The sequence below is a fragment of the Anolis sagrei genome, chromosome Y, assembly GCF_037176765.1.
Source record: "Anolis sagrei isolate rAnoSag1 chromosome Y, rAnoSag1.mat, whole genome shotgun sequence".
NCBI classification, from domain to species: Eukaryota; Metazoa; Chordata; class Lepidosauria; order Squamata; family Dactyloidae; genus Anolis; species Anolis sagrei.
In genome coordinates this window covers 70,214,698-70,228,292 of record NC_090035.1, presented here as the reverse complement: position 1 = coordinate 70,228,292, position 13,595 = coordinate 70,214,698, and the positions used below count along the sequence as shown (strand labels likewise).

At 45.9% G+C, this 13,595-nt stretch overlaps 1 protein-coding gene across 1 annotated transcript; it reads right to left on the bottom strand.

Moving 5' to 3' along the window:
* Window positions 1-1,815: 1,815 nt before the first annotated feature.
* LOC137095699 (cdc42 effector protein 2-like) lies at window positions 1,816-11,767 on the bottom strand. The gene is made up of 2 exons (XM_067462499.1): window positions 11,641-11,767; window positions 1,816-3,425 (listed from the first exon to the last, which is right to left on the bottom strand). The coding sequence occupies exon 2, from the start codon at window positions 3,237-3,239 to the stop codon at window positions 2,532-2,534; it is 708 nt and encodes a 235-aa protein (XP_067318600.1). The 5' UTR covers window positions 3,240-3,425; window positions 11,641-11,767; the 3' UTR covers window positions 1,816-2,531.
* Between the last annotated feature and the right edge of the window lie 1,828 nt (window positions 11,768-13,595).

Genomic DNA, 13,595 nt, shown 5'->3' with positions numbered 1-13,595 from the left:
TGATTAGCCTCATTGCAAAAACTACACTTGATAGAGAAAAAATAAACACAGATCTGAATACAATGGGGAAAAACTCTATAAGAACATGGGGTGCTGTGAGTTTTCCAGGCTGTATGGCCATGTTCCAGAAGCATTCTCTCCTGACATTTCTCCTGCATCTATGGCAGACATCCTCAGAGGGTGTGAGGTCTATAAGAATGACCTAAAATGATATCTGATGAAAAATACTGGTTGGCTTCTGCTATTTTTGTCAACGTTTCGCAATCTTTCCTCTTGGAGAATTGGGATGGCCCCTTGCTCTTTTTGGCTGGCCTTCCCTGCATATTTTCCAACTCTATAATGTCCTTTGGAAGCACATTATCCAAAAAGTGTTTACAGTATCCCAAGTGTGGCCAGGCAGGAGTCAAGTGGCGTAGTGGGAGCACAATATGGGATATGTTTGCTCCAGGATTGTTTTGCCAATGGTCATTAAACTGAAATCTTGACTTTTTCCTGGCAGCTGAGCATTGGGCCAACATTGTCATCAAGCTCGTTAAATCCCCTTTCCTCCAAATTCCTGCCAGTTCGGACATCACAAATGCATAACATAAAGCTGTAGTCCAGAAAGCAACTTGATGCTATAGAACAGTGGTTCTCAACCTTCCTAATGCCACGACCCCTTAATACAGTTGGGAGTTGTAGTCGCTGGGATTTATAGTTCACCTACAATCAAAGAGCATTCTGACCTCCACTAATGATGGAATTGATCCAAACTTGACATACAGAACTCCCATGACCAACAGCAAATACTGGAAGGGTTTCATGGGCATTGACCTTGAGTTTGGGAGTTGTAGTTCATCTATATCCAGGAAGCACTGGATATGATGGATCTGGACTAAACTTGGCACGGATACTCAATATGCCCAAATGTGTACACTGGTGGAGTTAGGGGAAAATAGACCTTGACATTTGGGAGTTTTCAGGTGGGATTTATAGTTCACTTACAATCAAAGAGTATTCTGAACCCCACCAACGATAGAATTGGGCCAAACTTCCCAGAGGACCCCCATGATTCACAGGAAATACTGGAAGGGCTTGGTGGACATTGACTTTGAGTTTTGGAATTGTAGTTCACCTACATGTAGACTCAAAAAATGATGGATCTGGACCAAACTTGTCACAGATACACATTATTCCCAAATATGAACACTGGTGGAATTTGGGGAAAATAGACCTTGACTTTTGGGAGTTGTAGTTGCTGGGATTTATACAATTCACCTACAATCAAAGCATTCCGAACCCCACCAATGATAGAATTGGACCAAACTTCCCACACTGAACCCCTGTGACCAACAGAAAATACTATGTTTTCTGATGATCTTTGGAGACCTCTCTGACACCCCCTCACAACCCCCCGAAGGATCCTGGCCTCCAGGTTAAGAACACTGCACTAATATGATGTGAAATGTGCAGACTTTACAATAGTGTTCTGTAATGTACCATTCGTCATATTTTTAAAAGTTGATGTGGAGGGGGAAAAATAAAGACAATGCTTGATAATTGGGAGACGCTAATGGTGTTGTTATTATTGTTGTTGTTTTATACTGTTTTAATGTTTTAACTTGTTTTATGATATTATGTGTACTGTTTTATTGGAAACTGCCTTGAGTTGCGATTGGCTGAGAAAGGCAGTATATAAATACAGTAAATAAATAATAAATACATATTTATGATGAGCATAAAATTGATTTAAACTGTGCTACTCTCATTTCTGCCGACTTCGAAAAGTTTGTTTTTGTTGGCTTGTGTAATAAGAAAAAGACGAGAAAGAGGAGACGCAATCAAGAAAATTTATCAAATGATACACACTGTGGAGTGAATACAGACAATTTTGCTTGCCCGCTCACAAATACTTGAACTTGAAGGGGTAACTCAATGGAATTGGAGTGATTCCAGCCAGGTAACAGCCGGAATTTTCACATAATTAGGGAAAGCGGCACAGCCTCAAAATGTGGTTATAATAACCACCCCACTGAGTTGCCTTTAGAAATAGGTCTATGGAGGATGCCACTAGCAAGTAATCACAGTCCATGATGGCTGGAGATGGAACAACCACAGAGAGAAGCTGTGTTTCTCATTACGGAGAATTGGAGCACTATTGCCCTCATGCCTTGCTTACATGGAGACATCATTCTGGGAGAAACTCTTGGGAGATAGTCTTCTTTGCCCCAGTCTGATCCTTGTCCTTTCTGCAACACTGGAGCATGTTTGGCATGGCTTTGGCTGCTAGTGAGCTTCAGAGGAGTCCTGTTCCTCATGCCATAGGACATGCCAATGACCTCCAACCTGTGGCTTTTTGTGCAGCCAATGCCTGTGGGGACATTGGGCATCTCCAGGATGAGCCAGAGCAATGAGTAGCACGACACCCACTGTGCGTGTCTCTCTAGGATCTGCTTGGAGATTGTTCCTCACCCAGACGAGCCAGTTTTCCTTGGGGCTGCCCCCAGTTCAGCCTCCTTTCTTGAGCCTGGCAAAGAGGATGCATTACTGAGCTACAGGGCTTTTGTGCCAGGCTGTTGGTACTCCTCCATGATACGCAGGACGTCATCCAAAATAGAAGGGCCCAGGTCAAGGTCAAGGTGCAGCAGGGACTCGGAGCGAGGCAGGGCCGTCCCGCAGGAGTAGGGCTGCTCCTGGTTGTCCGTGTGGTGGTTCCTACTGCTGTTGGTTCCCCCCACAAAGCAACCCTCTGGAGAGGGGGATGAAAAAGAGACAGAGGCAGGAAATGGGTCGTAAGGGGCCATGGCGGAGAAGGAGAGGCCCTGGGCCCCACTGTGAAAGCAGCCTTCGGCACAGCTGATGGACATCGAGCGCTGTTGCCCTCCGTTGGGCATCTCATCCAGATGTAGGCGTGGTGGCTTGGGTGGGGCCTGATCCTGGCCCCCATTGAACACAGGCAAAGAGATGGCACTCTTGAGTAGAGTGCGGTAACCAGCCCCAGGAGGACAGCGGCCAAATGGGTCATTCATCCCCGATGAACTGTTGTGGCGTCCCAGCCGGGGCAGGAGGTCATACTTGCCCTGCAGGAAGGAGAGCTCTCCAAACATGTCGCCCTCCCCGTCCAGGCCAATGTGTGCACTGTGTCGGAAATCGCCCAGCGGTGGGCTGATCATATCGCTCGACAGGACGTCCCGTAGGCGAAGCTTCCGGCCCCGCTTGGGGGTCGACGTCTTCAGGTAGATGGGTGTCTTGGCTGGCATCTCCTTTGCCCACAAAAACTGGCCAGAAATGTGCAAATGTTCTTCTCACGGTTGGTTGTCGTGCAAATGCTCTTCTCACGGATGTCGGTTATCGATGGTTCACTTCTGGTTCCTCCAGAAAGCGTGCTTGCTCGGTGCTGCCCTTCCCTGCTCAGCTGTCACTGTCGAGAGGCATTCCGCATTGTCCTGGGAAAAGAGATAACACTATTTAGCCGTGGCCTCTGCAGAGAGAGATGCCCTCTCAGATCGTGAACTCCTTCTCTGCTCTTTCTGGTATGTGGACATTCCCCAGGGGTCTCGAGCTGCATCCTGCTCCTTCCAAACCCCACCCCACTTCCTGCCAAGGCTGGAAAGAAACAAGCTGCCTGGAAAGAGGGAGTTCCCTCATCCCACAAGTGCCCAAAGACTACGTGCTCCTTGGGCTGTTAGCTGGACCCCGAAGCAGGGTCAGGATCAAGGCTGCTTCCTCATGGTAAAAATAAGGCTGAACCCTGAAACAAGTGAACCAACTGTGGGGCAGCTGATTGTTCAAACAGTATCATTCAGAAGGAAGTCTCCCTGGTCACCCATCTGTCCAACTTTCAGGAGAAATCTTATGAGAAGCAACTAGGGAGCTGGATATATTTAGCTTGGAGTAGAAAAGGCTAAGGAGTAACCTGGTGGCATCTTTAAATATCTGAAGGGATATAGTTTAGAATAGGCATGGGCAAACTTTGGCCCTTTAGATGTTTTCGACTCCAACACCAACAATTATGGAATTATGGGAGTTGGAGTCCAAAACACCTGGAGGGCCGAAGTTTGCCCAGACCCAATTTAGAAGATGGAGCAAGCAAGCACAAACCAATGGATTCAAATTACAAGAAAGAAGTACACTTAAACATTAGAATAACATTTCTGACAGTGGACTTGATTGCCTTGGAAGGTGGAAGATTGCATCTTTGGACATCTTTAAACAGATGTTTAGCCCCCGGTGGCACAGCAGGTTAAACCGCTGAGCTGATGAACTTGCTGACCGAAAGGCCGGCAGGTCCAAATCCAGGGAGCAGGATGAGCTCATGATATTAGCCCCAGTTTCTGCCAACCTAGCAGTTAGAAAACATGCAAATGTGAGTAGATTAATAGGTACCACTCTGGCAGGAAGGTAACAATGTTCCATGCAGTCATACCAGCCACATGGCCTTGGAGGAGTCTATGGACAACACCAGCTCTTCAGCTTAAAAATGGAGATGAACGTCACCACCCCGAGTTGAACATGACTAGGCTTAATGTCAAGGGAAAACCTTTACCTTTACCTTAAGCAGATGTTGGATGGGCATCTTTCAGGAATGCTTCAGTTATGCATTCCCTTATGAACGTGGTCCCTTTCCAGATCTAAGGGTTTGTGATCCCAAGAGTCTAACACAGTGGTTTTCAACCTTCGTAATGCCACGGCCCCTTAATACAGTTCCTCATGTTGTGTTGACCCCCCAAACATAAAATTATTTTCATTGCTACTTCAGAACTGTAATTTTGCTACTGTTGTGAATCAAAATTCACTGGACCAAATTTGGCACAAATACCCAATATGCCAAAATTTGAATACCAGCAGGGTTGTGGGGGGAATTGATTTTGTCTTTGGGAATTGTAGTTGCTGGGATTTATAGTTCACCAGCAATCTGAATTCCACCAACGATGGAACCAAACTTGACACACAGATCTCCCATGACCAACAGCAAATACTGGAAGTGTTTGGTGTGCATTGGCCTTGAGTTTTGGAGTTGTAGTTCACCTACTTCCAGAGAGCAGTGTGGACTCAAACAATGATGGATCTGGACCAAACTTGGCACAAATACTCAACATGCCCAAATGTGAACACTAGTGGAGTTTGGGGAAAATAGTCCTTGACATTTGGGAGTTGTAGTTGCTGGGATTTATAGTTCACCTACAATTAAATAGCATTCTCAACTCCACCAATGATAGAATTAGTCCAAATATCCCACGCAGAACCCCCATGACCAACAGAAAATACTGTGTTTTCTGATGGTCTTTGTGGACCCCTCTGTCACCCCCCTCATGACCCCTACAGGGGTCCCAACCCTCAGATTGAGAAATGCTGATCCAAATGCTGTATCTGTCCGAACGGATCTCCCTCTACGTCCCACCTCGGAGTCTAAGATCTTCTGGGGAGGCCCTGCTCTCAACCCCGCCTCTATCACAAGTGAGATTGGCGGGGACGAGGAGCAGGGCCTTCTCGGTGGTGGCCCCTCACCTGTGGAATTCACTCCCCGGGAAAATTAGATCACCGACTTCCCTCCTTTCCTTTAGGAAAAAATTGAAAACTTGGATTTGGGACCAGGCATTCGGACATTCTGGCAGCTAAAGAAAGGACTTTGACGATGGACAGGAATTGGGCATCTTTCAAGAGTGCTTCAGTTATGCATACCCGAATGGCAGAATATAATTGAACACGGTCCCTTTCCAGATCTAATCATCTATCATCCCGAGAGTCTAACCCCAATTTTCAGGTGTATCAACACAGTTGTGGGTGTGGGATCAAAGCATAATAGGATACAGAAAGGCAATTAGGAAAGGTCCCCACTCTACGTCCTTCCTGGTCTGCCTCAATATGAAGTGAATCGTCAAAGGAAGGCCAAAATGTCCTCAGCATGTCATTAGCACAGACAGATGCTGAAAGACAGCAGACGTGAAAGAAAGGAGATCTTGTTGTGTCTGATTTGACATTTTAAATACAGTAGAGTCTCATTTATCCAACATAAATGGAATGTTAGCAGAATGTTGGATAAGCAGAAATGTCAGATAATAAGGAACAATTAAGGAAAAGCCCATTAAATGTCAAATTAAGTTATGATTTTACAAATTAAGCACCAAAACATCATGCTTTAGAACAATTTGACAGAAAAAGCAGTTCAATACACGGTAACGTTATGTAGTAATTACTTTATTTAAGAATTTAGCACCAAAACATTGCAATGTATTGAAACAGCTGTGGATCCGGGCAGGAGGCTGGATAATAGAGAACGTTGGATGAGCGAAGGTTGGATAAGCGAGACTCTACTGTAATACTCTCCCACGACTTAAAACAAAAATTAAACCTCAGGACTTTGAAATATAAATTAGCATTCATTTGATTTTAAATTGGAAATGAACACACGTCTCTTAAGAAATAAGCCATGCTGGCATTACATAATCGGAGTGACAGCTTGTCAACCTTGCAATTAATCCCGAGACTGAATGGCTGCCTTGTAGCACAGACGTTCAAGTCACATTGGCTGCTCTATGTAAATAAAGAACCAATTTGATTATTACTCAGATAAGATGATTTCTATTCTGTCTACCCAACCAGGCATTTCATTCTCTCCTGATGGAAATAAACAGCTCTTGTCTGCACAGAAGTCGTAATTTGGACTTCTTGGTCACGGCATTTTAAGTTTAGGTTTTCTGTTTTCACTTTTGGGGTGATGGGGCACTCTGGGCTTAGGCAAAGGGGAGCAAGCCAGACCCAAAAGAAGACAAAATGATCCAGTATACAGATATATATATTCTTACATGAAGCGATGAAGATGTGTTATAAGAAAATATCTACCTGGAAATAGGCAATGATATTTCCTCTATAGCAGGTATGGGTAAACCTAGGCCTGGGAGCTGGATATGGCCCCTTGGGCTCTTTTCTCAGGCCCTCCTCTCTTTCAACATCCTATCCTTCCTTCTCTTCCCTTCCTCCTTCCCTCCCTCCTTTCCTTCCTTCCTTCCTTCTTTCCTTCCTTCCTTTCCATTTCCTCTCTCTTCCTTTCTTCCTTTCTGCCATCATTCCATTTTGTTTCCTTCTCACTTTCTTCCCTCCCTCCCTTCATTCCCTTTTACCCTTCCACTCTTCTATCCTTCTCTTCTTTCCTTCCTTCCCTTCCTTCTCCTTTTCCTTCCTCCTTTCCTTCTATCCTTCTCTTCCTCCTTCCCTTCCTTTCTTCTTTCCTTCCCTCCCTCCCTTCTTTCCTCACTCCTTCCTCCTCTCTCTTTCTCCTTCCTTCCTTCCTTCCTTCCTTCCTTCCTTCCTTCCTTCCTTCTTTCCTTCCTTCCTTCTCTTTTGTCTTTCCTGCCTTCTCTCTTTCTTCCTTCCATTCCCTTCTATCCTTCCAGCCTTCGTTCCTTCTATGCTTTTCTTCTTCCCTTCCTTGCCTCCCTCCCTTCTTTTTCTTTTACTTCCTCCTTTCCTTCTATCCTTCTCTTCCTCCCTTCCTCCCTCCCTGCCTTTCTTCTTCGTTTCCTTCCTTCATTCCTTCCCTCCCTCCCTTTTTTCCTCACTCCTTCCCCCTCTCTCTTTCTCCTTCCTTCCTTCCTTCCTTCCTTCCTTCCTTCTCTTTTGTTTTCCTTCCTTCTTTCTTTCTTCCATCCCTCCCTCCATTTCCTTGCACCCTTCCTTCCTTCTATCTTCTTCCCTCCTTCCATCCCTTCTCTTTTTCCTTCCTTTTAACCTTCAACCCTTCTCTTCCCGCCTCCCTCCCTCCCTTCCTTTCATCCCTCCCTCCCTTCCCTCTTTCCTCACTTCTTCTCCCTCCTTCCTGCCTTTCTTCCTTTCTTCTCTTTTTCCTTCTTTCCTTTCTTTCTTCCCTCCCTCCCTTCCCTCTTTCCTCACTTCTTCCCTCTTCCTCTTTCTCCTTCCTTCCTTCCTTCCTTCCTTCCTTCCTTCCTTTTTTGTCTTTCCTTCATTCTCCCTTCCCTCCCTTCTTCTCTTTTTCCTTCCTCCTTTCCTCCTGGGGGATGTTTTGTTGGGAAAAGTGAAGGTAGAGAAAGCACATGAGAACCGTCTTTCAAGATTTCAGAGGATGTCCCATTGAGGAGGAGCAGGGAGGGGAAAAAACAACTTTCTGCTGCCCTAGAGACCAGGGCACAAGGGAGCAATGGGTTCAAATGGCAGGGAAAGAGATTGGACTGAAAAGATTAGGAAGAACTTCCTGGAGAGTGGCATAGGCTGCCCGGGGGTGTGGTGGAGTCTCCTTCTCTGGAGGCTTTCCCACAGAGGCTATCAGGAGTGCTTTGGTTGTGCCTTCCTGCATGGCAGGGGGCTGGACTGGATGGCCCCTGGGTATCTCTTCGAGCTCTAGGATTCTAGGATTATATATCAGGAGTAGGCAGTACTGGGTCTAATGGATACACTTTTTCTCTCCCATCCACCAATCTCATCCAGACCAAGGCCAACCCTTTTGGGATCCAAATGTTTCCCGTCTTTCTTTCACTTTTTGCCAACCGAAAGAGAAGAGGAAAGGGAGGAAAGGGCAAGGAGGGGACTTGGGGAGAACCCCCTCCCTCCTGGCCTACCTAGCCCACTCTGGCCAGCTATGCGGCCCCCAAGTTATAAAGTTTGTCCAAGTTATAAAGTTTGCCTGTGATGATACCTACTCTATAGGTATCCTCACAGGTAAGATCAACTATATTGCCAAACTGACTATCTTGTCATCTATCTGTCAGGAGCCCCCGGTGGCGCAGTAGGTTAAAGCCCTGTGCCGGCAGGACTGAAGACCGACAGGTTGCAGGTTCGAATCCGGGGAGAGGCGGATGAGCTCCCTCTACCAACTCCAGCTCCTCACGCGGGGACATGAGAGAAGCCTCCCACAAGGATGATTAAAAACATCAAATCATCTGGGCATCACCTGGGCAATGTCCTTGCAGATGGCCAATTCTCTCACACCAGAAGCGACTTGCAGTTTCTTGTCACTCCTGACACGACAAAAAAAATATCTGTCCATCTAACAGCTGTCTGTCTGTCTGTCTGTCTGTCTGTCTGTCTGTCTGTCTATCTATCTATCTATCTATCTATCTATCTATCTATCTATCTATCCATCCATCCATCCATCCACCCACCCAGCCAGCCAGCCAGCCAGCCAGCTGCACACACACCAAACAAACCAGGCACTTCCATCAGATGACTGATCCTGGGTAGAAAGGAACTCAGTTTCACAGCGGACCAAAGCAAGCAAAGTCACATGGCAATGGACCACAACAGTCAGGTAGATGCACCCAAGCTCTGTTCTACTTACCTTCCCATGTAGACCCTTCCTGGCCAAAGGGATATGAGATGTACCATGCCCAGCAACACCTAATGCTCTTTCTCTGGAGGGCACCTTTGCTAGTTACCTGGGCACACAAGTATCCAGGTTATCCTGCTGTATTAATAACCAAAATGGGTTGACCGGAAGAACTATGAGTGGGGAGGAGATCACACGGGGAGCACCAGGTCACGCCAATTGGGATCCGACCCAAAGTCATGGCTAGTAGGGCTCCAGAGCCTTCAGTAGAGTTCCAGAGCCTTCCTCCTCAAAGTTGCAGCCTCCTGATTGGAGAAAGAGGAGGAGAGGCAGGTGCCCTGGGCCAGGGATGGGCTCCTCTTATGTAAGAGAGGCTTATCCCATTTCCTCTGCCCTTCTTCTGCTCTTGCTCCTTGAATAGATGCTCCCTGACAAATCCTCAAGTCGTCTGGATGAGGCCCTCTTCATTCTGACACGTTGCATAATACGCTCCTACAATCCCATTGGCAGGGCAAGGAAGGACAAGGTGGCTGAGAAAGAGGTGTGTGGGTGTGACTTTCTTTCGACTTTCAGGCTTCTGTGACTGTCTCCTCCTTTGTACCTACCCACCATCCTTCCCATGGGAAGTTGGCTCTATCACAAACACAACTCCTAGTCAAGGCCTGGAGGGGAAGGTCAGGTTTTGAATGAGGACAGACCTTTGGTGCAAATGCCTGCTGCAGGAAAATGTGGGTTCAACGCATATTCCCTGAGCCGCCAAGGGTACCAAACCTGCCACTTCATCACATTTACTAAATTCCACTGAGTGTTACGCTTAAAATATGCTAAGCCATTGTGCTCATCACATTAGGTAGGGTTAAAGTGTAGGATACAGCATTCTTTGTTGTTGTTGTTGTTGTTGTTATTATTATTATTATTATTATTATGAACATTTCTATCCCATCCTTTTCTCCTCCGAAGAGGGACTCAGGATAGCTACCAACAGGCACCATTCGATGCCGAACAATAAAATCAAAGCATAAAATACACTTAGCATACATTCAAAACAATTATAAATACATTCAAACAGTTTGTATTTTAAGCATGGGGCCCCTGCTTAACGTTTCAAGAGGTGGTGGGGAAGTGGGAGTTATAGTTTCCCAAGGTCCATATCCTTCTGTGGGTGCATTTACACTATGAAATGAATGCCCTTGCACCCCACTTTAAATGCCATGGTTCCATGCGAAGGTATTCTTTTGGAAGTTATAGTTTCCCAAGATCCATACCCTTCCCTGGATGCATCTACTGTGAATTGAATGCAGCTGGACTTTACTTGAATTACCATAGTTCCATAACGATACAATCGTGGGAGTTATAGTTTTCTAAGGTCCACACCTTTCTCTGTGGGGAGGCCGAGAGAGAGAAAGAGGGCGAGTGCATCACTGCTCTCCCTCCCTGCTTTCCTGAATGCCCCTGCACCCCACTTTAAATGCCATGGCTCCATGCAAAGGTGTCCTCCTGGGAGTTATTGTTTCCCAAAGTCCATACCCTTCTCTGGGTGCACCAACACTGTGAAATGAATGCAGCTGGACCTTACTTGAATTACCATAGTTCAATACTATATAGCACTGAGAGTTATAGTTTTCTAAGGTCCACACCCTTCTCTGTGAGGCATCCAAGAGAGAGGGAGAGTACATTGATACTTTCCTTCCCTCCCTGCTTCTGGAAATAGTGTGATGGCAAATCTACTGAAAGAATGCTGAGTACAACTGAGTAACACAGATACAATTATCAATGTGATGAAGGTAGGGAAATCATTTCATTTCAAAACTGAGTCAGACTGAGCTCAACTCTACCAAACACTTCCCAGCTTCAATGTGATGAAGTCCCTGGGCAGAACTTACATAGAGAAAGATAGCTGCAACTTGCCAACAACAAACCCAGCATGCACAGAATATACACACAGGTCCACATGATTAAAGCAAAGGACATAAACACATGCACAACAAAGCGAGGTGGTAAGAAGAGCATAATCCTCTTTTTTTGTCATTGCCTTTCATGTTGCTCAATGCACAATGCTCTGCTTGACTCTCCCCAAACCTATAAGCCATGTCTAAAGAGTGTACTTATAAATGAAGCCTGTCAACACAACCTCATCCCAGGGAACTATTGGGAATGGAGGTTAAAGCACCAGAAGCCACTGTGCCCGCTTGTTACCCCCATCCAGCTTGTCCCCTACACCAGTCCAGTTAAGCCAAGTTTATCTTCCCTTTCCACCTTTGAAAAATGCCCAAATTTAACCTTGATCTGGAAACATGTTTGAAAATGCCTTCCCTGAGTTCCCATATTCCCTTTCCCCTACTCTTTGCTTCATTTCCCTTCACAACAAGGACCAAACTTGCCTGCAGCTTGCCAGCGGCTTCCCTGCCGACACAACACCCAAGGAGCTTGTTGTGGGAACGCTCTGCTCAAACCTCGGTGGAGCAGAGCCAGCCTCTGACGCAAAGCCAGAGCAAAGCCAAAGCCCAGCTTAGTCCGCCTTGTCCCCTCCCTTGCAGGGGGGTCGGCGGAGAGACCGAGAGAGAGGCCTTCCCCTCCACCCAGTCCAACCCTGCAAGTTCAGCCTCCGCTCCAAAGATGACACTTCCTTGCAGCGCAAAGAAATGCTGAGGTTTGGTGCTTGCCTCCTCCAATGTCCAAGACACAATTCCTTACCTGCGCTGGGATGTGGCTGAGCTTCTTGGAGTCCCAAAGGATGGTCAGGACAGTCACCTTAAAGAAGAAACTAGCAGTTCACAGTCCATCTTCTCTCCTATCCCATGGACTTTGTTATTCTTGTGACGTGCCTCCAAGTTGTTTTCCACCTTAAGCGAAGTGAAGCTATCATTAAGTTTTCTTGGCAGGATTTGTGCACTTTCCAATGTGGAACAAGTGTAGCTAAGCAACATCAGGGCATGGTCAAGGTGGCAAATGTTATGAATTTATTTATTTATTGTGCCAGAAGCAAGTTAAGGGTACAGTTAAAATGCATTTGAAAACACAAAGTTTTTAAAAAGAAACTTGGCATTATGCTAAATGTCCTTTGACCAGAAGTTGGCCACTTGGGAGTGCCTCTGGTGTTGCTGTGAGAAGGTCCTCCATTGTACATGTGGCAGGGTTCAGGTTGCATTGTAGGAAGGTTGAATGAAAAGTAATGCCTCCACCTTCGTAACTCCTCAACAGATGGCAGTACTGGTATGCAGCAGTTACTGGCTTGTTCAGTAGACTCTCCTCTACAGTTCCATTTTGGCAGGAAGCCTTAGTATTGAACGGTTGTGTTGTTAAAGTGCAAAGTATAGAACCCTGCACAGACGGTTGGTCAATGTGACTTAAGCAACATGCAGTCATTGAATTCTTGAGAGCAGAAGGTGTCACCCTAAAGGAGGTTCTTCAGAGAATGCAAGCTGTGTTGATGTGAGTACTGTGCGTCATTGGGCAAGAAAGTTTAAAGATGTTGAGGTGGGAACATCTGACTTGCATGACAAATAAAGAATTGGATGTTCTGTGACAGCAACCACTGAGTTTCACAAGCAAAAGGTTAACAGATTGATTCAGGATTATTGTCGTATCACTCAGGGAGAAATTTCAAGCACAATCGGCATTTCACAAGAACGTATGGGTCACATTATTGCTTTGTTTGGCTATCAGAAGATCTGTGCACAATGGATACCAAGTATGCTGACACCTGAAATGAAAGCGCACAGACTTGAAACTTCAGAGACTGGATCTCACCACCGTACGACATCCTCCATACAGTCCAGATTTAGCACCGTCTTACTCCTATCTGTTCCCAATAATGAAAGATCATCTGTGGGGACACTATTATGCTTCTGATGAAGACATTGAGAACTGTGAGATGCTGGTTGCGGAAACAGAGTGTTGACTTCTGTGATGGCTTCAGAAAACTTGTTCATTGTTGGCAGAAATGTTTCTAATTGTCTGGTGATTATGTGGAAAAGAGAACAGTGGTGGTTAAAGAGCACATTCTAAGGATTATTTCTGCATTTGATTTATTAAAATATGCCCATCCAACCCAATTAACAAAGGTGGAGGCATTACTTTTCATTCAACCCTTGTAGTACATGATCTGTGATTTGTTCTTCACCACACGTGCATGTTGCGGACTCCACTTTGTTGCCCCGTTTCTTAAGTTAGCTCTGCATCTTGTGGTGCCAGAGCACAGCCTGTTCAGCACCTTCCAGGTCGTTCACTCTTCTGTGTACTCACAAGGCAGCAGAGTAGCAAAATGCAAGAGCAGATGCCTTCACTGTGTCTAGTTGTGATCCCCAGGTTGTGCCAGTCAGCTTTCGTACAATAT

Coding starts and splice junctions, on each gene's coding strand:
- LOC137095699 (XM_067462499.1), bottom strand. CDS start 3,239: ATGCCAGCCAAGACACCCATCTACCTGAAGACGTCGACCCCCAAGCGG.